The sequence below is a fragment of the Schistocerca americana genome, chromosome 3 (assembly GCF_021461395.2).
Source record: "Schistocerca americana isolate TAMUIC-IGC-003095 chromosome 3, iqSchAmer2.1, whole genome shotgun sequence".
In the NCBI taxonomy this organism is placed as follows: domain Eukaryota; kingdom Metazoa; phylum Arthropoda; class Insecta; order Orthoptera; family Acrididae; genus Schistocerca; species Schistocerca americana.
The window spans coordinates 725,690,758-725,717,479 of NC_060121.1; the positions used below are offsets into that span (position 1 = coordinate 725,690,758).

The 26,722-nt window shown below is 37.0% G+C and overlaps 1 protein-coding gene across 2 annotated transcripts in view; it reads left to right on the forward strand.

The window, feature by feature from the left end:
• LOC124606752 (structural maintenance of chromosomes protein 1A) overlaps positions 1–26,722 on the forward strand; it is a 151,256-nt gene that overhangs the window by 96,591 nt on the left and 27,943 nt on the right. For both annotated transcript variants that reach the window (XM_047138798.1, XM_047138799.1), the window contains exons 18-19: positions 12,719–12,841; positions 24,106–24,242. In XM_047138798.1, coding sequence (XP_046994754.1) covers positions 12,719–12,841; positions 24,106–24,242 — 260 coding nt within the window. The remainder of the gene's footprint in view (positions 1–12,718; positions 12,842–24,105; positions 24,243–26,722) is intronic.

A 26,722-nucleotide genomic window follows, 5' to 3' on the forward strand; every position in this document is an offset into this window, starting at 1 on the left:
GGTGACAATTACATTATAAAAAATTAGATTTTGTGTAACATAAAGGTGTGAGGCTGTCCACTGTTCATAAAAGACCAGCCTCATTTCCAGCCTTTGCAGTGACACCTTCACACAGTAACTGTTAATAGTGTTATAAGTGCACAATATGCATTTGTGTCTGCATTGTTCTTAGTGGCATGGCATTGCTTCCCCACATTTCAAATGACTGTCAGAGAGTGATGAAATCACAGGATTCATGCAAAGTACTTTCTTCTAGAAATATGCATGCTAAATATTAATTTTGGCAAGATTGGAGGAAACATACAGTGGCTTAAAAGATTTAGAATTATATTAGATATGACTATTCAGTAAGTAATACACTCAAATATAACATATAAATATTACAAAATATTTTATATAAAAACAATGAATTGAACATATTATATAATAATCGTCAAAGCTAGAGTGCTGTGTTGGCTGTTTAGTCAATTATTACAGCTTTTCTTCCAGGGAATTTAAATTTTTATGTAGTGACAAGGGGAAGGCCTCAGATGTAGCCAACTGTCTGTTCATACTTGGCAGGTAGCTTGTGTACAACCTAAAATGAAACGAGACTAAAAGATATTTCTGTTAACATCCCCCCTCCCCTACCTCCTCTCCCCCTTCCTCCCATTTTTGATAAAAGCACCCCTACAATTTATGAGCCATAATCGACACAAAATTGATGAATCAATAGGTAATTACAGGGTGTATACGACCTGGGACAATCGGGAAATCCGGAAAAAAACCTAGGAATTGTTTCGAATTCCAGGAATATTTCATTGTCTTGGTTTTCAGCAAAATTTTTTTAATTTTGACTGGTAAGAACAGATACTCTAAGGATATTAAAGTATCTCGCTGCTGCAGAATAATACTGCAGCAATAAAACATGAACAAGAGAAAAAAAAAGAAAAGAAAACTTTAGTTGTAAAGGAAATGTGGCATATACAACAACAACAAAAACAACAACAACAACACATAGTACTCATACAAGCATATGCCAACAGCAAAATGTGTCAAAGGCTTTCGGAAGACTATGTAATGCTTCACAACAATAAACTGTCTCCGATGAGTGTGACATCACAGCTGTTTACAGTAGATTCATTTGAGCAAGCTCATGTGCATGCGCAGATAAGTCATATGAGTAGTACCTTCTCCCGCTACTGGCTACAAGCTGTATAAGCAGTAGCAGCAAGCAACCAAATGCTACCCGGAAAAATTCTACTGGTGCATCTGAGCTGCCAGATTCACATATGCGCAACAGGCCCGGATCTGGGGCAGGGAGCAAACCAGGATATCTGCCCCTGGTGGCAATTTGGTGTGATTAGGGGGGGGGGGGGGATAATTTGTGTTCTTTAAGAAAAAGAAAAACCTTGTTTCACGAAGCGCCTAGCATCCATCGCATGTGGTCTACTGTTTATTCATATAATTTTGAAACACATCGCTTTTGGTTGTTGAACATTTTTGAACACATTCCAAGTTGATTTCTGAATGAATCATAAATTGATTTTTGAATGCGTGCATAACGTACATGATGTGTCTGCCAGGGGAATCCCCATCACATCTAGAAATAAACTCCTGCAGACAAAAGGGAATGGGGCTATACGAGCTGATCAGAATAAAGCCAAACGAGTGAATGCCAGTCGCTGTTTATGTGGTTGACTGGGTTTTTCAATGATGAACATTGTTACAATTACCAGCAAAATCCATAGATCCAGACTACCAGGGTGGAAATAAACGACTAACAGGAATGACAGGTAAGAAAGATTACATATTATCTGCTCAGTGTATCCAAGAAAATGAAATTTCAACAGAAAATTTTTGGCCTGACCACTACACCAGTAAGGGTCAGTTGTACAGTCTCAGACTAGCAGCCGCTTAAGTTCTATTCTGGGAGTAGCAAAACGCATTGTATGAAGACGTAATAGCACCTGACCAGAGAGTAAATGTGGGATAACTAAGCCGGTGATTGTGGCAGGGTTAGTGATGTTAACATGAGAATAAGTTTTGACATTGGCAGGAATAATTACGGAATTAGTGATGACAAGATTGATTGTTAGAACGAGGAAGGAGAAGAAACGGGAACATCATACAAATTATGGAAGAATATGACGATTCAGAATTTATGTAAAAACTTCATACTACTATTTTTCGATCTCATGCTTGAGAATTGGAGCATATAAATGAAATATGGAACTATTTCATAAAATAAAGCGTTTTGCTTGTAGTAGACCTAATAGGTATTTTATATTGGTGCTTCGTGAATTATATTCTGTTGTGTTATAAAAATGACCATTTGTGCCAAAGTAGTATCATTTACTTGTTATGTGGGTAGTCTCCATGTGACCCGTGTCTGCGTTTAGTGATCTTCTTCTATAGCTCTCACATCAAATGAAAACAAATCGGATTTTTGTGGCTGGGAGATATCAAGTTAATTAAAACACATTCACGTAATTACGGAAGGCTAAAATATGCTATTAGTTTCAGATTTTATTTTATTTTCGTCTTTCTGACAGTCAAGCATTAATCACATTGCAGAACAATGAAGTTATTTTTGTTGGTTTACTAAAGAAATATGGGTTTTATTAATCTTTTCCGCTGAGGTAGTCAATTTATTTGGAACAAAGTGTTTAGTTCCGCACTATTGGCTAGTTTCAACTGTTTCCTGCATTTCAAGTGCATGTTTTCACCTTCTAGCACGTATGACATTATGCCACAATAAAGAACCAAACATGAGATAACACAGTAGTTGTACGCAAAGAAAATTTACATCCAAATCTGGACATATAAACTTAAAACCAAATTATGCATTTTAGTATGGTGCACGAAATTCCAATGTCTTGTTTCTTTAATGACATAATGTAAGGTCTTCTAATGTTTTACATGTTGAAACATACGGGCTTCCTGTGTCATTGTAGCTGCGCAAGTGGGATGACGCCTCTTATCAGGGGCTCTCTGGCAACTCTGAAATGAACCTATTTCTAACGGGTTGCGGAAAATATTGCAAATGGTTGTTTGAAAAGCATTACTTTCAAAGTAAATTTCCATTTACGCAAGATGTACTAGATGCGAGAATGTACAATGAATTTCCTAAATCACAGAACGTTTGACTCTCATTTAAAAATCAACTCTTTGAGGACGACCATTTAGAAGAATTTCGAGCCCAGAAGATCACATTTATGTCGTTGTTAAAACTTTTACTGGCACATTTGTGTGATCTATCTTAAAATGTAACACGCACAAAAATTATATGTGAAAGCTTTTCTTTTCTTATAACACTATGTATATTAATTTAAACCATTAACTTTCTCTATTTGTGTGTTTGCACTACTTGACAGTGATGTTCCTATTGGCTAACTACATCACGTGTCCTATGCTCTGAATATCCGGTGTCATTGACTGGCGAGATCACGTGATATGAGCTATGACTGGGCCTACAAAAGCACACCGCAATCTCAATTTCAATGCTTTGGAAAGTAAATTGCTGTGTTTGGTGGAATTCGAATTTATACTTTCGTAATATGAAAATATGCAGTGTACATGTTGCTGCACATCAAAGATATTTCCAATACGGGAAAAAATCCAACTAAGAAATGCAGAATGCATTTGAGAATTGAACACAGGTTCTCCGCTCCCGAGCCAGGTGTCTTGGCCGCTATGCCAGTGGCACTTCCATTGAACAGCATTTGCATTATGGGTACATAAATGATAGTTATAACAGTTTCTTTCCTCAATTTCTAAGAAAATGTGTGTTTGCAGACCCAATACATGATGATGCAGGGTGAAGAACCAGTCATCTTTCCCACCTTTAGTCACCTTTTTTGTAACATGTATAAACTTAACTGTTGTTAGAGACAAACATTCCTCTATCATGACCACTCCTATTTTTGTTAAGTTCTAATTACTCAGTGGTATCTAGTGTAACATCTCTCTTTGGTGAAGTGGTATGTTGCACAAGCTTTTCTTGAACCGACAAATGATGATCGCCACTATAAAAGTTTATTTTCATAGTGAATTAAATAATCTATTGTTTGTCTGTATGTTTTATTTATGTGTATGTGTCATGGAACGGGTGGATGCAGCTTATCTACAAGCCAGGACAATGATAAATGTCGTACTGCGTTCGTGGTGCCTTTTAGTCGGGTCCTGCCATGGAGATATGGTGCGAGCCACAGAGGAAGAGCAGCTGTGACAATGTGTATGATATCACAAGGGCAAGAGAAAACTTTTTATGTATTCCCTCAATTGGAATCTGATAAATAAGACAGATCATTTGTGGACTTAGTCCTTATCAGTGTAATTGTAGACCCACAAATTTAAAGGGTTGTCATGCTACATGGATGAAGACAAACAAATTATTAGTTCTTTGAAATTGACTGTTAAAAAAGTGCTGATTGGAATATTTGCTTTTGCAAAAACTTAAACATCTTTTTCTTCCGTAATGGCCTTTGTTTTCTTTGTTTGGCAGTATTTAAGCTTTCAAAAATTATTGTTCTGTTGAAAAGCAGCAGCATTTTCCTGCAATTTAGCTGAATGCCCCTCTGATACAAGGTGTTTTTGGACATTATTTGTCTTTTCCCACACAATTTGAAGATTAAAGAATCCTAGACTACTAGTTTCGACCTTTCATGGGCATTCATATCCGTGCGACCCATGCTTGACAACATTGTGGATAGAAGTGACAAGGCATGTTGTGTAGAAGTAGAACCGAATGTACGGCAACTCTATTTAACCTTAGAGGAAGAGTTTCAGCACAGTCTAAAAATAGTACAATTTTGTTTTCCAACAGCTATAGCGCAGAAGGTAGGCACTGTAGGCTACAGTCAAAGATGTCTGCAAGCGTAAACAACCTAGAACATTGACCACCACAGGGGAAGGAAATCCTGCCTCCAATCTGCTGGGCAGCAGCCTACAGCAAAACTGACACATTGTCAGAGGGATCGCTGATCTCTTCTGGTGTTGTAAGGGTCATAAATGAAATCCATGCTGGACCAGGATTAGTAACATCACATACTCCATAATAAAAAAAGAAAACAACAAGCAACGCACAACACAAAGCATTCAGGGGCGGCTACCATGCAATTGCTTATTGAAATTAGTAGAGCATTGTTAACAATGTAGTTCAGGCCTGACCTCTGGTGGTATTCGATGTAACTACAGTTCAAAATATCCACCACCTTATTTGCCACATTAAGTGACCACAATATACCATCTATTGAACTTTAGGCAACTAAAATGCTAGGTCCCATGGCTGAGTACTATGTTGCATTATGCAGCATGCATGTTAAACAGACCATTCAGCCACCCACAACTCACATGGCACCAGATCACTGGTTACACTCACACGTTGGAGCATTCCTATTTTATACACTTTATTTTGCAAGTAGGTTTTTGCGCTCATTGTCTCACTAAATTGGGCTTTGTCAGATAATGTACGATGCCAACAACTGGTTAAATTTTCAATATTGTTTGCAGAAAATGAAGCTGTTGCAGACTATCTCTGATAAATAGATCATCTGGATACAATTCACTATGAAAGAGCATCTATTAAATAATTTAGCGTTTTCGCATTTTGAGGCAGAATTCGCATTTGTTTTGTATTTATCACAAAATGCAATTTATTCTGGTCCCTACTCATTGTACACAAGAGTACAGTGTACGATACATTTATTATCAGAAGTATCATATTTATTTTGAGAATTGGATATTAGGTTTTTACTATTACTTCCAGCAGTAACTGCAGCACTTAGAGATATGAAATTCAGTTGGAAGAGGTGGGCAAGTGTGCTGAAATGACAAGGTAGGCCTGATAAAAGAGAGAGAGTAGATTCAACAAAGAGCAGCATGTTTTTGTCACGGGATTGTTTAGTTGGCATGAGGGCATTAACAGAATGCAGTTAGCAGTCGTTACAAAAGAGTCGTTTTGCATCATGGAGAGTTTTACTGTTAAAATTTTGAGAGAGCATTTTCCAGAAAGAGTCGGTCAACATATTAATTCCTCCCACATACATCTCAGGTAATGACCACAAAGAGAAAATTTGAAAAATTATAACCAATTATACACCCATTCTTCTCACGCGCGATTCGCGAGTGGAACAGGGTAGGTGGTGTATCAGTTAGTGATACCAGAAATGCCACCTAACAGACACCATTAGGTGGCTGGCGGAGTATGACATAGATGTAGATGAAATAGTAAGGTGAAGGGCTGAATAATAGGAAGTGTCTTAGCTCCTGATCACACTTTACTTTGCTGCCTGATATCACAGTAAAGAACCAGTGAAACATCGCATTTGATACTCTATTCAGTATTTGAAATAAGCTTTTTGAGAAGGGAAAATGCAAAATCTGTAGAGACAGGCTTGAAAAGACAGACAGTTTGAAAAGTAAAGGCCCAGCATGGGAGGGGCAAATGTTAGCAAAAGCAAACTATTTTGTAGTATCTGTTCTTGCCTTGTTAATTTTAAGACAAAAGGTTTTCAGGCAGTTTTTAATGGTTCACTTGTAACAAAACATGAGTCTAACTTTGAAAGTAAAGGAAGACGATATCAGTCATATTTAGAACTTTCAGATCAGGCACAACTTTCAAGCTCAGTATGTGTGCCAACAATAAGGATGTTAAGTACGAAGGATAGTTTCACCACAACTGAATTGATTTGGACAATGAAATCAGTGATTTCCAATTACTCTATGGGTTCATAATGATTTTTATATCATTTTTAAGATAATGTTCCCGAATAGTGTTTCGGAACACTTTTCTCTTTCATTTAAGAGAATCCAATACCTAATTACTGACACCATATTTCCGGACACACATGTTAGAAGGAGCTCTTTCATTGTATTACACTTTGGGTTTTTATGAAACTGCTGGTGTTTAAGAATTGCAAATGTCCATTGCATTTTGGTCAGAGAGTAGTTGTTGCATAACAGTGTCACCTAAAAACTTCCTTTATTGACATAGCAGATAGCAGAATGTTACATCTTTAATTAGGCTTTTAAATAGTGATATCCAGGAGTCCCATGGAAGACAACATATAAACATTGGAATTTGCATTCATACAGTGTGTAATGCCTATTTAAAGGCTTAGGAGTGTGCAGGTGAAGAAGCATCCAAATATCTGGTCAATATTTATTATTATTTTGCTCAAGTTTTCGATGCATGTGATGACAAAGCAGCTTAGTTCAGGACATCAAGCCAACAGGATTTTGGAGCAGTGAGGTGGTATTAAGTATTACTTTCTTAAACATATACTTCTAAAAAGTAATTCTCCTACTGTTCAGTCAAAATCCTACAGTGTCATTGTGGGAAAAAAACACTTCAATAAATGCAGAACTTCGTTTCATAATTTCATCTGCAGAACCAGGATAACTTTTTCAAAGCCTGACACCTTTGATTCTCAAGTTGCATGCAAAATAAAAAACATACTTCAAACCATTTTGGTTTGTATTTTAAGCAATTTTTGTGCTTTGAGAAAAATTGATTTTGTTTTTTAAGTTTTTATGATGAACACTTTACATTGTATAATCTGCTCCCTCTGGAACAACTAACCGTTAGCAAGCAAGAAATGAAGAACCTAGTGAACAGGAAGAATGTTAAAAGTAGTGGTTTCTAAATAACGCTTAAAAATGATTTCTAAATAGTGCTTAAAAACAGTACATCGCAGTGTGCAAACACGTGATGGAAAAATGTGCTTATCAAGTACACGACTGAGTTTTAGGTTTTTAGACTCCAAAGAAAGAGTAAAGAACAGAAGCTACAGAGACATGTTAAAGGTGCCGTTTGATGTCCGGAAAGATTACTTATTATATAACAAAGGTATTGACAACTACTGGTGGCAGCAGCAGCAGCAGAAGGGACTCCTCATCTGTAGAGTTAAAGTATCCAAATGTTTCAAAGCTAGTACATGGAAATCTGGACATGGAAAGAAGATATCCCATTTTGAAACACAGATTAGGAGAAGACTAGGCAGCGATGGCCGAAAGATTTTTAAACCGTGTTTTGACTGTGATGATGCTTTGGGACAGTACCTCTATTTTCTCTCCATGGCCATTGATTCACAGTTATTAGGTGTGAATGGCAAGCACATGCAAATCATACTGCTTGGAAGGAAGAATGTGAAAAGAAAATAAGACTTGAATTAGAAGAAAATCGAAAAGAGGAGCAAAACTACGTGCACGTGGAAGAGGAGATTAAAAAGGTGAATAACATGTAAAATCTATTGAGCATGAGATAGCTGCTTTGAAAGAGAGGGGGGTGGGGGGTGAACAACACCAGCTCCTGCTCTCATACTTCCATTAAACTTAAGAAAGCAAGTGATTTAAAGGGAGCAAAATTGGCCCAGGGTATACTCAAGGACGCACAAATCATGAAAGTAGATGAAAGAGTGAAAGAAAAGGAGATGGAAACCTTTCTGAGAAATCTTGGGAAAATAAAATCTTGTATGATTACTTCATGCCTAGGAAACAGTAAACCAACAATATTTTGTTGACCTTTCTCCATTATAGAATGTCATTAGTTGTAAAAATGTGATGTAGAATTTGTTTGGGCATTACGATTACCAGTATCAAATTAAACAGTGTACCTGCATCCACACATATTATAAAAATGGATGTCTGTATGTTCCACAGCTTCTCCTAAACCACTGAACCCATTTCAACAAAACAAGGTACACATGTCCCTTACTGTCAGGTAACAATTGCTGTGGGGATAAGAACCACTGATCTACCTGTCATAGTTGAGGAGATACGGTGTCATAAACGAGAAGAATGGAAAAAAAGAAAAACTGGTAGAAGCCAGTCTTGGGAAATATTAATTTGGATGCCGGAGAAATAATACATGAGGCAATACTGACCCTACAACTTGCCTTAGCAGATAGGTTAAGGAAAAAAAAAACTATTCATAGCGTTTGTAGACTTGGAGAAAGCTTTTGACAGTGTTGACTGGAGTACTCTTTTTGAAATTCTGAAAGTAGTAGGGGTAAAATACAGGGAGGAAAAGGAACTGTACAAGTTGTACAGAAACCAGACAGCAGACAGACAGACAGACAGACAGAGTCCAGGGACATGAAAAAGAAGCAGTGGTTGAGAGGGGAGTGAGACAGGGTTATAGCATATCCCCAATATTTTTCAGTCCGTACATTGAACAAGCAGTAAAGGAAAACCAAAGAAAAAATTTGGTGTAGGAATTAAAGTTCAGGGAAAAGAAATAAAAACTTTGAGGTTTGCTGATGACAGTGTAATTCTGTCAGAAACAGTGAAGGACTTGGAAGCACAGTTGAACGGAATGAGCATTGTCTTGAAAGGAAGATATAAAATAACATCAATAAAAGCAAAACAATGATAATAGAATGTAGTCGAATTAAATCAGGTGATGCTAAGAGAATTTTATTAGGAAATGAGACAATTAAAGTAGTAGGTGGGTTTTGCTATGTGGGCAGCAAAATAACTGATGATAACCAAAGTAGAGAGGATATAAAATGTTGACTGGCAGTGGTAAGAAAAGCATTCCTGAAGAAGGGAAAATTGTTAACATAGAATACAGATTTAAGTGTTAGGAAGTCTCTTCTGAAAGTATATGTCTGAGTGTAGTCTTGTATGGAAGTGAAACATGTTAGATAATGCAGGTAATGAGGAGGTTCTGATTAGAATTGCAGAGATAAGAAATTTATGGCACATCTTGACCAAAAGAAGGGTTACCAGTTTAGTTATTATATCATCATAAACAATGAGGTGCATCAAAAACTGCCACATCATGCCTGAAGATTCAGTTTTTGTTTCTAATATAAAATTGACAAAATGAATGCACAGGCACTGCTGGGTTTGTGATCCAGTATATTAATAAATTTGTATGAAGGAGAAATTGGCCATACCTCATCCAGGGCCATAGACAGAAATTCATTGTGGTCTTGGCCTTTTGGTAGGAACTATCAAAAATGGAAACATTCATTTGTGCCCTATCTGTTTATTAAAATCACTTGTCATTTTTTAAAATATTCTGTCACCTTATTCAAACATTTTGCATCTTTTTCACGTGCCACCATGGCTCCTCACCCTAGATGATGAAAAATACTCAATTTTGAATTATCTATCAATCTTGCCCATTTTGAGTCAATTCCCATTCTGAGCTGATTGTAATTCTGGGATTGTTACTGTAGAAGAGGTGCTATCAAATAAAAAACATACTTGCATGTTCTAATTGCGTTCTGCATCTAGAAACAAATTACAAAATGTACAAGGCTCCCATTACATCCTACCATAGAAGTACACTACTTTTCATAAGTACTTCCAGGGCTTCAGAAGGTGCCTCCGTGAAAACTACAAGACATCCAGAAAAGTGGCACATATCATTGGACGGAGGATGTCTCCAAGTTTAGATTATAATACATGTCACGGCATAGTTGCAGAGTGCATCACTAGGGGGCAGCAGTCAGTTCTCGGAGTATAATGGAGCGATATGTACGTTTTTGAGCTTTCGAATTCATTAAATATGAGCCAGTTGTGACAGTTAAATGATTTCATACCAAACTTCAGGTAAAAGTTTCAGCAGACAAAACATTCCTCAAGAGAGGCTGTGTGTGTGAAGGAAACAGACCAGCCAGGACTATCATAAGAGAAGGTAGAGAGTATGTGGGAGTCATTCATCAGGAGCCTAAAGAAATCGTATTATTGTTTGAAACTTGGAACGATGTTCCATCACTGATATGTGTCTAATTTTCTATTTGTTTCTTGTTTTCACAAAGGTGTCTTCTGAATCCCCAGAGGTGCTTCTGAACAATGCTGTACATAACATTCTGCTTTGTACCAGTGAACTTAGGGCTCTGGGTCAACAAGAAAGCAAATTTAGCAGCTGAGAAGGCCAACAAGGAATATGTTATGACACAGTGTGCCAACATCTTACAGGTTTTCATATAGCTATTGGACTCGAGAGACGTGAACTGGTGAGGGAAAGAGTGCCTAACAGTAGAGAATGATAAGCTGTGGTCAGCAATACTTGCCATGATATGCCTTGCTGTTATGTGAACATAGACTTGCATACTGTGAACAATGAAATTATTGTAGATAGAGTGCTGTATAAATGTGTATTGTGTCTCTGACTGCATGTTCTTGATAGGAATATTTACTATTAGAATGTAAATATTGTGGCAGTTTGCAAAGTGACATATGATTGTTCTGTATTAGTTGTTTATCCCGTTACTGTGTCATCAACCAGAGATGACCTTTTTACTAAACACTGTCATAATTTCCAAGATACAGGAATTCATACATTAAATTATTTTTTATTGTATTCATGCCTATATCTTGTACTTTGGTGTATCTCATTATTTCTTTTTGTGGTACATTAACTTCATACATCTGATGTATTGGTTATTATTTTTTGGTGATAAATATGTAACATTAATAACGTGACTAGTTCTTCAATGAAGTCCTTGCCCGTGCAATATTTCTAGTTTGAAAAAAGTGCTGTGATATCACTATCATTGCCTAAACTTTTTTATGTTCAGTACTGGCAAAATAAGCTTATTCATATGGCCTAATTATTATCTTATCTCTTGTCACTGAAAATCATTCGTTATTACCTGCCCATATAGCATGAGGCACAGTGTGCTACCTTGTGAGGCATTAAGGTGAGCTAGACCCAGACTGAATATGCTCAGCAGAGTGTGTTTTTTAGATGTCTTCCCCAGAGATTACATTATGCAGACAGTTAAAATATGGCAATACACAGAACAGTTTTACAAGATACACAGTTGTTGCACAAGACTTCACTCTCGTAAGATACCTTACTGACTTTGGTGTCATGTAGGGCATCTGGATGCAAAGGTAAATAATAAAATAAAATTTGCCAAATTGTAAAAAAAGCTGACCTCTTATAGATGGGATTAACTTTAGGGGAAATAAGAAGAAGAAATATTCAGTACTACACTTCAGAGTTCCAATATATGCTGTCCTGCATTAAGTTTAGTCATTATCTTGCTTTATGTTTGTTTACATGTCAGTCAGTCTTTAAGATTGAGATACAGTATTGAACTACTAATTACTAAGGTTGAATTAATACAAATTTACATGTCTTTTTTTTATAGTTGCCTTATTTAAATAATGATCACAGGGAATGAGAACAATTTAGCAGATAGCCATTGTCTGTCAGCTAAACGTGATGCTCTGACTGGGATATCAATGGTTTTCTCCCATCAAAGTGTTGCTCAGATCGTTGCTTGTTCAGCATGAAACATAAAAAAAAAATTTCTAACTAAAAATGTGTGATAAAGCAATATTTATCGTAGATTGTTCAGGCTACAGACAGCATTGTGAACAAAAAATTTGTCACACAACAAACTGACATTTCATCAGTGCTGATCTCCTTTTAATACCCCTGATGGTACAGTTCCTAGTTATGCTTGTTGGTAGGATACCCTAGTTTGTGGTGCTTGTGGTGTATATCACATTTTAACGTGTGTTTTATATTCTGTTAAGAGAGCAGTTGTAAAATTTTGCTGTGTATTCTCTACTGTAGCTGACAAAGAAGAATGTGGTGTATGTTTTAAAATTCTTTGTGTTGTCAGGACTCCAGCCTAAACTTTAAAGTTATTGTAATCATCAGTAGATTCATGGTTGCTCAGAAAGTTGCTTTTAAATTATTGTGCTCTTCTTGAAAAGTAAATCAAAGTTTAAATGTAACATATAAATGCATAAAATTTTGTTTTAGGCAAGACGAGAAATGGGAGGTATAGCAAAGGATATTCAGGCAGCCCAAAAGCAGGTGACAGCTCTAGAGTCCAAAATTGAACAGCGTAGAGCAGACCGCCATAGCATTTTAAAACAGTGTAAGGTACGTATCACACTGGTGTCTCATTTTTTGTTTATGGTACTGGTTTTACAATGTTGACTAAACCATGTGTAATTACATTTTAAATACAGTAGTTACACTAACGTATATGTATTGTATGCTAGCAAATTGGAAAAACCCCCATAAGTGTCTTTTTCTTATCTTATGGATTTCATGTCTGAGATAGTTGTGCCTCTATCTACTGTGCTTGTTTGAAGCCCTTATTAGGTTAACCATCACATGTTGCTTCCTCTTTGCAGATGTATGGAATAAATCGTATTATGTGCCTTACAAGTTTTTGCTGTGGTGTAGCTTGATAGTGGCAAAGACGACGAGTTACCCAACTTGTAAATTATGGAATAAAGTGTTTAATTCGAAATAAAACAACAGCCTATGAAGGAAAATGCCTTCCCCAAGGGATCTGCCTATGTTTACTTTCTGGCATGTAATCAATCCCCCAACAGTAGATTCTCAAATCTACAGACCCTTGAATGTACTTATTTCGTTGTCGTTTCATAATTGTTGTTGTGGTGGTGGTGGTGGTGGTGGTGGTGGTGGTGCTGCTGCTGCTGCTGCTGCTGCTGCTGCTGGTGCTGGTGGTCTTCAGTCCAGAGACTGGTTTGATGCAGCTCTCCACACTGCTCTATCCTGTGCAAGCTTCATCTTCAAGTACCTACTACAGCCAACATCCTTCTGAATCTGCGTAGTGTATTCATCTCTTGGTCTCCCTCTACGATTTTTACCCTCGGCGCTGCCCTACAGTACTAAATTGGTGATCCCTTGGTGCCTCAGAACATGTCTTACCGACCGATCCCTTCTTCTAGTCAAGTTGTGCCAAAAACTCCTCTTTTCCGCAATTCTATTCAATACCTCCTCATTACTTATGTGATCTACCCATCTAATCTTCAGCATTCTTCTGTAGCACCACATTTTGAAAGCTTCCATTCTCTTCTTGTCGAAATTATTTATCGTCCGTGTTTCATTTCCATACAGGGCTACACTCCATACAAATATTTCAGAAAAGACTTTCTGACACTTTAATCTACACTCGATGTTAACAAATTTCTTTTCTTCAGAAACGCCTTTCCTTGCTGTTGCCAGTCTTCATTTTATATCCTCTCTACTTTAACCATTACCAGTTATTTTGCTCCCCCAATAGCATAACTCATCTACTACTTTAAGTGTCTCATTACCTAATCTAATTCCCATAGCATCACTTGTTTTAATTCGACTACATTCCATTATCCTCATTTTGCTTTTGTTGATGTTAATCTTATATCCTCCTTTCAAGACATTGTCCATTCCGTTCAATTGCTCTTCCAAGTCATTTCTTGTCTCTGACAGAATTACAATGTCATCGGCAAACCTCAAAGTTTTTATTTCTTCTCCATGGATTTTAATACCTACACCAAATTTTTCTTTTGTTTCCTTTACTGCTTGCTTAATATACAGATTGAATAACATGGGGGTAGGGTACAACCCTGTCTCACTCCCTTCCCAACCACTGCTTCCCTTTCATGCCCCTCCACTTTTATAACTACCATCTGATTCCTGTACAAATTGTAAATAGCCTTTCGCTCCCTGTATTTGACCCCTGCCACCTTCAGAATTTGAAAGAGAGTATTCTAATCAACATTGTCAAAAGCTTTCTCTAAATCCACAAATGCTAGAAATGTAGATCTGCCTTTCCTTAATCTATTTTCTTATATAAGTTGTAGGATCAGTATTGCCTCATGTGTTTCAACATTTCTACAGAATCCAAACTGATCTTCCCCGAGGTAAGCTTCTACCAGTTTTCCCATTCGTATGTAAAGAACTCATGTTAGTATTTTGCAGCCATGGCTTATTAAACTGATAGTTTGGTAATATTCACATCTGTCAACACCTCCTTTCTTTGGGATTGGAATTATTATTTTCTTCTTGAAGTCTGAGGGTATTTCACCTGTCTCATACATCTTACTCACCAGATGTAGAGTTTTGTCAGGGCTGGCTCTCCCAAGGCTATCAGTAGTTCTAAAGGAATGTTGTCTATTTACGGGGCCTTGTTTCGACTTAGGTCTTTCAGTGCTCTGTCAAACTCTTCACACAGTATCGTATCTCCCATTTCATCTTCATCTACATCCTCTTCCATTTCCATAATATTGTCCTCAAGTACATCGCCCTTGTATAGATCCTCTATATACTCCTTCCACCTTTCTGCTTTCCCTTCTTTGCTTAGAACTGGGTTTCCATGTGAGCACTTGATATTCATACAGGTTCTTCTCTTTTCTCCAAAGGTCTCTTTAATCTTCCTGTAAGCAGTATCTACCTTACCCCTAGTGATATATGCCTCTACATCCTTACATTTGTCCTCTAGCCATCCCCACTTAGCCATTTTGCACTTCCTTTCGATCTCATTTTTGAGACATTTGTACTTTTTTTTTGTCTGTTTCATTTACTGCGTTTTTATATTTTTTCATTTCATCAATTAAATTCAATATATTTTCTATTATCCAAGGATTTTTACTAGCACTCATCTTTTTACCTACTTGATCCTCTGATGCCTTCACTATTTCATCTCTCAAAGGTACCCATTCTGCTACTGTATTTCGTTCCTCCACATTTGTCAATTATTCCCTAATGCTCTCTCTGAAACACTCTACATCCTCTGGTTCTTTCAGTTTATCCAGGTCCCATCTCCTTAAATTCCCACCTTTTTGCAGTTTCTTCATTTTTAATTTACAGCTCATAACCAACAGAGTCCATATCTGCCCCTGGAAATGTCTCACAATTTAAAACCTGGTTCCTAAATCTCTGTCTTACCATTATGTAATCTATCTGAAACCTTCCAGTGTCTCCAGGCCTCTTCCACGTCTACAACCTTCTTTCATGATTCTTAAACCAAGTGCTAGCTATGATTAAGTTGTGCTCTCTGCAAAATTCTACCAGGCGGCTTCCTCTTTCATTTCTTACCCCCAATCCATATTCACCCACTACTTTTCCTTCTCTTCCTTTTTCTACTACCGAATTCCAGTCCCCCATGACTATTAAATTTTCATCTCCCTTCAGTATCTGAATAATTTCTTTTATCTCATTATAAATTTCTTCAATCTCTTCGTCATCTGCAGAGCTAGTTAGCATATAAACTTGTACTACTGTGGTAGGCATGGGCTGCGTGTTTGTGTTGGCTACAATAATGTGTTCACTATGCTGTTCGTAGAAGCTTACCCGCGTTCTTATTTTTTTTATCCATTATTAAACCTACTCTTGCTTTACCCCTATTTGATTTTGTATTTATGACCCTGTATTCACCTGACCAAAAAGTCTTGTTCCTCCTGCCACCGAACTTCACTAATTCCCACTATATGTAGCTTTAACCTATCCATTTCCCTTTTTAAATTTTCTAAGCTACCTGGCCGATTAAGGGATCTGACATTCCACACTCCAGTTCATAGAATGCCAGTTTTCTTACTCCTGATAACGACGTCCTCCTGAGTAGTCCCCGCCCGGAGATCTGAATGGGGGACTATTTTACCTCTGGAATATTTTACCCAAGAGGACGCCATCATCATTTAACCATACAGTAAAGCTGCATGCCCTTGGGAAAAATTATGACCGTAGTTTCCCCTTGCTTGCTTTAACCGTTCATCGTACCATCACAGCAAGGCCATTTTGGTTAATGTTACAAGGCCAGATCGGTCAATCAACTAAACTGTTGGCCCTGCAACTACTGAAAAGGCTGCTGCCCCTCTTCAAGAACCACACATTTGTCTGGCCTCTCAACAGCTACCCCTCCGATGTGATTGCACCTGCAGTATAGCTATCTGTATTGCTGAGGCACACAAGCCTCTCCATCAACAGCGAGGTCCACGGTTCATCATTTCATAACATTTGTTTATTATTAGCTTCCAGCAGTTTAATGTTAGCTTCTGTTAGCTCCCAGCAGTTTATTATTAACTTCCACCACAAATAAAAATACTCATCTACTGAACTCGAATGTGGCCAGTCGGAAACAGAATTCAGTGCCATCTGAACCAACTGCCAGTTGCTCAGTCACTCTGTTGGTACTGCCCTTAGCTGTCTTCCTTCAGCTGAAGCAGCGTCCTTTATTATGGTGACATGTGATGTCATTCCTGTGCCTTCAGCCAAGCCATATTTCCGAATTATATAATGTATTTTGAATCAAATTATCTCTTATACAGTTTCAAAATACACTGAAGGCCAATTTTAAGGAAGGTTTAGTGCATCAAATAGAATTCAGGGACCCTCACAGATTGCCACTTCAGTTCACATTCAGACCATGATTGTAAGATACTGGCTGCACCTGGCAGACATGCTGATACAAGGGCTGATGCACATGGAAACTAAATTGCCACAAAATTTGTAAAATAAAAACTGAAAAAATGTGGTTGATTTTTACTATTTTGTTGAAAACTGACATTTTGAGACAGCTGCACACAAATGGTTTCTTGCAAAGTAGAAAACAGCAACCAAGCGCAATTAATAATGCAGTTTACTCACACAAATAACACTGTTAACAGTTTCAGAACCACAGGTTCATCTTCAGATCGCTGGTGAATGTTTAGATGCTCATTTGTGGCTGTTTACATTAGCTTTCGTCTCTTCTCCTGTATGGTGAAAGTTCCTTGGGGTGGTGGTACCCTACCACAGAAATCAATGTGAGAAACAGCCCATTTAACTTTAACTGTACCTAATGATGGTTGAATACACTGTAAACAGGTCTGTAATATAGCTGTGTTTCAGTTTTGTGTTAAACAATGGAAACTCCAGGTTAGAATATTAACAACAAATGTTGATGGTTTTATATTACTTATATAAGTAACCTAAAACTAAAAAGGTAGAAGTGTTGTAATATTAAATTGGGTAAAGCTTTACAAGGAGAGATCCCCTGCAGAGGGATTAACTTTTTGAAACTGTCTGTACAGTGATCTAGTTTAAGTTGCCACATATCACACCATGCAGCCTTTCACCCTGGGGGGCTCTTGTCTGCGATTAATCGCCGAAAAAAAGATTTTGGAATTTCACATGATGCTCTATGGCCTTAAAAAAGGGGTGTTATCCTGAGTGGTTGCATAGCGGAATGGCTAAAATAAACTCTAAACGTGCTAAAGATTGCGGGTTCAAATCTCGTCAGGTGCTTTGAAATTTTTTTATTTTTAAATATTTATCAAAATGACTTTCATAATTATTTTTATTCAATTAATTGGTTTAAATGTAAACTTTTATTTAGATTCCTTTGTCACATAATTGTGATCATCATATTCACTTTTCCATGTGCTCTCATTTTTCATCTGATCATACTTTTTCCACTTGGAATATTTGTGCATGTGAATTTGCTGTTGGATTTAACTGTTTTTATTTATATGTCATAATAATTAAACATTTGAAAACACTGATGTCTCTGTTAAACAACAGAAGACAAAATAATCTTATTTATATTGAATGTGCAATTTCAAAAGTGTATTTTTTTTTTAGAAGATGTAAATTTTTTGAGTGGTAATCGAGAGACAAATTCGTATTGCTCTATGGATAAAATAATACATATGAAGATTCAAAAGAAAGAAAGGATCATAAGTAACATATTTGCTAGTGCTTAAGGGGCACCAGCGTGAAAGATATAATCCCCCCCCCCCCCTTTTTTTTTAAGATTTTGCGAAAAAATTTCTCACTTAATACATCTACCGCGAAACAGTTATAACACTTATGTGCACACACGTCATATAAGTAGGAAAATGTGCTCAATTTTTAAATTTTTTCCTCAAAACTACAAAATTCTTCCTCGGAGCTGAAAGTAGAAATACTTGAAGTTGTCATGTTAGGATCTGAATCCCCATACAATAAATAATCGTCTGTGCCATATAGTGCTTTACTGGTTCCACTTTTATTAAACAATTTCATCACTTTCAGTTTTTGTAGAGTTTCATGAAGCTTAGACCCATACACAGACTTCCTCTTTCCTTACAGTGTAGTGTGAAAATTTGTAGATTACATCCATCTGTTCCGCTCTGCCTTCATAATTCCCTTAAATTGTCTGTTGATACATACAAACAACTTAGCTCCCCTGAAATGACTGTAATGAGTCTTCAGTACATTCAGTATATTTTTAACGTCTTCTGTTCTGTGAGAACAAAACTGATCTCATACTAATAAGGCAGGTTTCTTCAGTAGGCCTCCATGTCGCCTAGACCAAATTTTGTCTATCCACAATCACATTCCTCCTCCATCCATACAGACTTCATTGTATATATGGACAAATATTCCTTTTGGCAGTTGTTCCCCGGGAAGTGCCTTTCTTTTAAAAATCAGAAGTACGGACTGTTTTGTCCCGTCAGCATCGCGGCATAGAACAACTGTCTACTAAATCTTTTCATGTTCTGAAGTTTTAACAATAATGCTTTTTGTACCCTTAGAATCCACAGTTCTGTTAGAAGGCACTTCAAAGGTTACCACCATCTCAGCCAAAGGTTACCTCCATCTCATCCATGTTTTCAGTTTGTGAAAGTTCAAACTATTCTCTTTTCCTTGCATTAATGATGAATTGATGAAATTCAACAATTTGTTGTTCATACTCAGGTGGCACCCCCTGTGATATTTTTGTCATGGTCCACATAAAAAGCCAATACTGTTTCATAAATCTTGAACACCATTATGTTGATCCAGTAAAGTCAGCAATCCCTTTGTTAGTGGAAACTGCTTTCGCTCAGTGAATGATCATTTTCATAGAAAGTGAAATTCTTGCTTTTCTGTTCTCTAAAAATAAAGTATTGAGTTCTGCTTCAGGTTTTGGTCATTCAACTGTTCCACTTCTCAGTACATGTTTACTGTGAGGTGATTTTTTTAAAAATACCTTCCTGAGTCCACCAAGCTCTTTTCATTTTTAGGGTTTCTTACCTCAGTTGGTAAAAACGGATCCCTCTTGGGATCACCTTGATGTCAGTCTGTCTGTGTCTGTCCAACTGTTCGAAAACCTTTCTCTCAGGAATGTGTAGATGTATCAAGTTGAAGTTTGTCCCATACAAAGGTCTGTGGTTCCTTGATGGTGTAATAAATGCCATCTTCCAAATCAATGTAGTCAAAAGATTTGTCCATTTGTCACATGTTTTGATACTTGCAAACTCACTCATTAAAACCTGTTAGCTACTTGCCATTGGTTTGGAATCATGAAATTAGGTAAGAAGCAAGAAATAAATCTGAAAACTGTTAATTTGTAACTATACCACATACTCCCCTCCCCCTCCGCTATTTGTTATCTGACTGTCCATCCTTTCTTCTAAGAAATGGATAAACATATCAGGTTGAAATTTATGTCACGTACTAAGGTCTATAGTCACTTCACATTATAATAAATGTTAAGCTTCTAAGTCAGTGCAGACAAAAGATGCAGCCATGTATGTCTCATATTTTGATACTTTCAAACTCACTAATTATGCCCTATAGGGTACTTCTCCTTTCATAGAATCATGAAGTTTGGCCAGAGGAAGGTTTCACAGAAGTAGTAAAGGAAATAGAAATCAGAGAATTGTTAATTTATAATTATATTACATGAAAAAATTTTCTGTTTTTCACTTGATATGATACTTTGAACTTGAAAGTAAAACATTCTTGAAGTCTTGGAATCACTGCGACCAATGTCTTGCCAGTATCAATGTCAATGACAGGCAAAAATCCTGAGATTCTAGATCCCCAGAATGGATGAACTAACTGTCTGTATACATATTAAGTTTTTACAGAATCCTCAGTGTGTAGTCATTCTCACTCCTGGTCAAATTTGATTCAGTTGGAGATGGCCCGAAATACCTTTCTGCAGCCCTATTTCCATGCTCTTTAGTGTATGCAATCACTTGCAGTTTAAATGCAGTAGTATAGCAATGCCATTTTTCAGTCACAGTTTGCAAAAGAAACCACAGTACAGGAGTGAAGTAAGTGGATCTCCACACTAAGCACAAGAGTAACTGAAGCTTGAATGAACAATGTAAAAACCATTAATGACAACGTACGTGCATACATCAAACTCTATACAACTGGAATGCTCAAAATTCGCAAGGAAGCTAACAGTGAATTGCTTCCAGCCAGAACATAGAAAATTTGGATTAAGCTTATAGGCACCTACATTAACTTGCAATCAGCTTATACACCAGCAAATACAATAAAATGAATGCAGTAATGTGGTCAAAATATGGGATGGTAAAATGGAAGGAATGAAATTGAAATTAATTTACAAAAATAATTCAGATCACATGAACAAATATTCCACTTCCAAGTGGAAAAAGAATTGTTGGAAGAAAAATTAGAACAAATGGAAAAGCTAATATGGTGGTTAAAATGATGTGAAAAAGGAACAAATTTAAAAAATTACATTTAAAGCAATTAAATGAATAAAAATAACCAGTGAAGACTAAAATAAAAAATTTCTAGCACATGACAAAACACGAACCCACAACCTTCTGCATGTGAAGAGTCTACCTCAACCATTATACTATGCAACCAGTCTGTGTAACATTCCTCTTTTAAAGCTGTAAGGTATCAAGTGAAATTCCAAAATCTGTTTTCATCAGTTACTCGCAAATGAGGACTAACTAGGGTGAATGACTGCAGGGTGTATCAGGGACCTTAACCTACATCACCATATAAGTGGTTTCGAAATGTTAATCTCGCCACTGGGTACCTCTCCTTGTAAGTTTAAATTTCAGCAGGTCCACAGCTAACCCCTCTGTTTACCACAAAAAATCAAGGAAGTAGGTATTAATGCAGATGACACACCGTTGTTTTTTTTAACAAAAAAAAAAAAATGATGCAATTAATAAGAAACTAAAGGACTTTGGAAAATTATCCAATTATCTGTGCACCCCAGTAACAAGACTTTTTGTATGGACCAATCCCATTATGTAAATCAGATTTTGTAAAAGTGTAACATGGAGTACTGCCATGTGGCATCCACACCGCTAAATAACAATCAGGTAATAACTCATGAAATGAGCCCAAAAACAGAAATAGAAAAGGCTGCCATGAAGAATGTCACACACAGAGGAGGCATAAGTAATGTAATAATATGCTCAACTAGGTACTGGACAAGATGTAGCATATGCAGTTCAAGCAGTGAGTCGGTTTGATATTAACCCAGGAGTACCCCCATTGGCTAGTTGCAAAGATAATCCTATGGTATCTAAAGAGAACTAAATATTTTAAACTACAATTTTCAAAAGATGAGAACCGTGACTTAAGGATAGACTGATGCTGACTGGGCCGAGGATACTGTAGATGGAAAATCTACCACCAGTTTCTTGTTTGTCACAAGGTGCTGCAGTTTCATGGAATAACAGAAAACTGCCGCCAGTAGCTCTCTAGACAGTAGAGTGGAGTACATGGTATTAACTTCTGCCTGTGAGGAACCGCTTTGGTTCTGAAGGCTGCAAGGAGAAATACCCCCTTTTGCAAAAGAGGGCCTGATTAAATAATTTTGTGTCAACGAAGGTGCAATTGATCTGCCAAAGACGTGGATACAAAGACCCCACTAAACACATTGACACCAAGCATCATTTCTTCAGGTAAAAAACTGTTTCAAGATAGATCGCAGTGGAGCAAATTTCAACAAATGGAATGCCTGCAGACATGATAATGAAGCAGCTGCCTCCAGATGTCGTCAACTAACCATCTAGCAGAAGTGTTGAAGGTTATCATTTAGAATCAGTGCCTCTACCAGAAGATTCATTTTTGTAGGGGGATACAAGATGACTTAGATAAAATTTCAGCTGGGGTGATAATGGCAGCTTGCTCTAAATGTAGAAAAATGTAAGTTAATACTAATGAGGAGAAAAAAAAACAATCTTGTAATGTTTGAATACAGCATTATAATGTGTTGCGTGCCACAGTCACATTGATAAACTATCTAGGTGTAATGTTACATCGACTTGGGAGAATTTTGGGAAGATATAGCTCATAGCTGTATGTCCATTTTCGTGGATCACTCACTCCGATTTAGTTCATACTACATGCTGTCGTCTAGAAGAAAGGGAAATGTTAATTAAAAGAAACACCAGAAGTACGGAATATATCAAAAGCATAACTGTGAGCACATACCACATGTTGCTTCCATGGGGAAACTGATAAAGCATTACATCCATTACCAAGAATCCTGGATTTGAACCCCAAAAATGTCACATTTTTTTACTGTATTTTATGCTTGAAAGTGTGACATGGGACAGTGTGTTTATGACATGTAAAAGGGCTGTTTGGAAGTAAATCTATAGAGCACATTTGTAATTCCACAGAATATACAGTCAGAACAGAAAAATAAAGAAACAACTGCATCACACATGCAGAAGTAATGGTAGTAATAATAATAAATAATAAACAAAATTATAACATCAGTAATAGCCACATAAAGTTCAACTAATGAAGCAAAAGCAGGCTGCCAGAAGAACATTGTTACAAACTCTGAAAAGTCCTTTCACATGTCAAGAAAATGTTCTCCTATATAACAGTTTAACGCATAAACAGTTAAAAAAAAAAAAAGTGGGACCTTTGATACAACAACTGAACACATTTATCTTCTCACCCATGCAAGATCTACAGTACTATCTCACAGATACACTTTTCCTCAGCTCTGTAACTCTGGTGATACCTTTAATTACCATTTACGCATGTTCTACTGGACAGCAGCACACAGGAGGAACTAAATCGGTGTTTTGGTTCATACTCTATCGACATACGTTTGGTACCGATCTGATGGTCTGACATCTGGAGGTTTGGGTGTCAGAATATGGTGTGATGTGGGAGGACTGCCTGACAGGAAGAATTGGCAGTAAAAGAGTGGTGGTGGTGGTGGTGGTGGTGGTGGTGGTGGTGAGAGGAACAATAATAGAAGTTGTGAAGAGAAAAATGCTTGCAAACAATTTCTGTTTGTTCTTCTTTTACCAAAATGTGGAGAATTAAAAAAGATCAAAATTGGTAATGTTGACTTTATTTGGCAGAGTGTAATATACTTTATATCAGTAAAACAGTGTATAATTTTGATTAATTAGACAGTGTTAAAAATAAACCCCAAGAAGCCTTTTCAAAATAGTGGATCCTCTTATATTCAGTGTCATCCTGTGACCGGATAAATACAGTACTCTTCGAACCCCACATTTCTTTAAAGATGTGCTGGTTTTGGCTTGTAGCAGTTTTTTTGCTGTTTTATTAAATTGTTATGCAAGGTAATGTTATATTGTTAATTAAATATTTTTATATTATTTGAGTGGCTGTAAACACGAACTTTTTCAATTTAGATGGAAGATATTGCAATACCAATGCAACGTGGTAATATGGAAGACATTGCACAAGAAACATCCACAGGAGACAATACAGAAACAACTTCAGAAACGAACTCGCTTAGCACACAACAGATATATGATAGAGAAAGCCGGTGAGTAATCTACTTTGCATAATGTAAATTTTTCATGGACTTTCTCTCTCTTCAAGAATGGTTCTGTCACTACTAAAAGTTGCTTTTTAAACTGTTCTTGTCATTTTAACAATTACTTTTGTATGTCATTTTATTAATAGTTCTTGAATGAGATGTTATGTATTTATGCTGTGAGGAATGTAGTTTCTCTCTTTTTGTAAATTTTGTTTTCATGCTTTTGATAACAGCACTGTATAGATGAACTGCATTGGGTTAGATAATGAGAATGTGTTTCGTAGCTATTAGACATGAATTGCCTCAGTCTAAAGCAAAATAACTTTACAGATACTATTTGAGGCAGAGAAATAATACTATCCTTACTTTTAGTGATTACATCCAGTTGACACAGAATACCTAAGTCATCATGAGAGGGGTCCTAATGCTAGTTCCATTTATAGCATTTGGTAGGTCACAGGTGCCTCCTAGGTCATATAAAATTATGAGTACTCCAGGGAGAGCATTCTACCTTGGCCGAGTTCACGTTTGCTGAATCCAGGATCAGGAACGGGCAGCTTTCTGGATGCTGCCAGTCCTCTGTAACTGTAATGTCTCTGCTTGCATCAGTGACCACTGTATGGTGCAGTGGTGTAATCTTATGTTGTGTCACAAGGAGTGAGAATCTTAACCTAACTGCATATATTGTGAGTTGTTAACAAGCCACTTCTGGGGTACCATTTCACCCTAGTTGCCTGAGCCATGCTCAGGCAAGTGAGTTCCTATATTTCTAGCTGCTTGTGGAAACATCCAGGTGAATTTGTCACATAAAAACACTGCCAACAAAATGCATATTCTGTTTGGGACCAATTACACCCTTGAATGAAAGCTCAGAATAAATACCTATGAATAACAGAACACTTAATATGTCTCATAATGTGTTTCTGAGTATTAAAACACTGACAGGAAGCTTAGAAAATGTGTCTCCTTTTACACGCATAGCAGGTACACTGAAATCAGTTAAGTGTTGGTAATGGAATACTATTGGTGGAAACAGAAGCAGCACATCTAACTGAACAAAAAACAGCAGGCAAAGTGCTATGCAAATACCTAATTTTGATGGAAATGCACAACATAAACTGTAGTAAGACAATCATTTTATGCATATAGTTGCTGAATGTTCACTGTATGCGTCCTCCGTGAACTGTTAATCAGAAACTCTCATTAACATTATAATACAGTTCCTGTTGCATTTTCTCCGCTGTGGTAGTTGCAGTGCATACCATTTGTTGTTAAGGGTTTCTTGTTCTGAATATGCACTTACACTAGGACGCACTTAAGCACTAACACCAGACTGTTCTCCAACATCAGTATTTCATTATACTCTCCATATTGTGTGCATATGGGACGCCTCTGTGGGAAGTGGATGATGATCTGCATTCCAGTGACCATTTCCCACCTGAATAAACAGCAAGAGCAGTTCATTAAAGAGAACTTTCAAGATGTGTGCTCAGCAAAGCAAACTGGACACTGTAAAGCCAGCTGCTTTTATCTGACCATAGAGAACATTCACATATGCATTTATTACGTCACCAACACAATCCATCACACATGTCAAAGTGTTCAGGACAACTAAGAAGACAGTTGGCTCCCTGGTGGAGTGAATATTGATGCTCCAGAATCAGGGAGACATGCCGGGCATTATGGAGTGCAGGCTGTCAGATAAGAACCTAGCAGCCTTTTGGTCGCAAAACAATAATAAAAAAGAGAGCAAGAAGAGAATGTGCAGAAATTTCTGAAAGATCTATAAATCATTTTCATTTATTTATTTATTGTTCCGTGTGACCACATTAAGGAGAAGTCTCCATGGTCATGGAACGACTCAATACATGAAATTATAACACGATTGTAGAAACAGATAAAATGAAATATAAGAAACATATTCAGGCGACAAGTCGTAAGTTTAAACAAAGAAAATCAACAATGTAACACTGGAATTTGCTTCATTTTTTAGCTCTTCCAGGAGCTCCTCGACAGAATAGAAGGAGTGAGCCATGAGGAAACTCGTCAGTTTAGACTTAAAAGTGTTTGGGCTACTGCTAAGATTTTTGAGTTCTTGTGGTAGCTTATTGAAAATGGATGCAACAGAATACTGCACTCCTTTCTGCACAAGAGTCAAGGAAGTGCATTCCACATGCAGATTTTATTTCTGCCTAGTATTAACTGAGTGAAAGCTGCTAACTATTGGGAATAAGCTAAAATTGCTAACAACAAACGACATTAAAGAAAATATATGTTGTGAGGGCAATGTCAAAATTCCTACACTATTGAATAGGGGTCGACAAGAGGTTTTTGAACTTACACCACACATAGCAGGAACAGCCCGTTCTTGAGCCAAAAATACCCTTTTTGAATCAGAAGAATTACCCCAAAAAATAATACCATATGACATAAGCGTATGAAAATATGCGAAGTAGACTACTTTTCGTGTTGAAATGTCACTTATT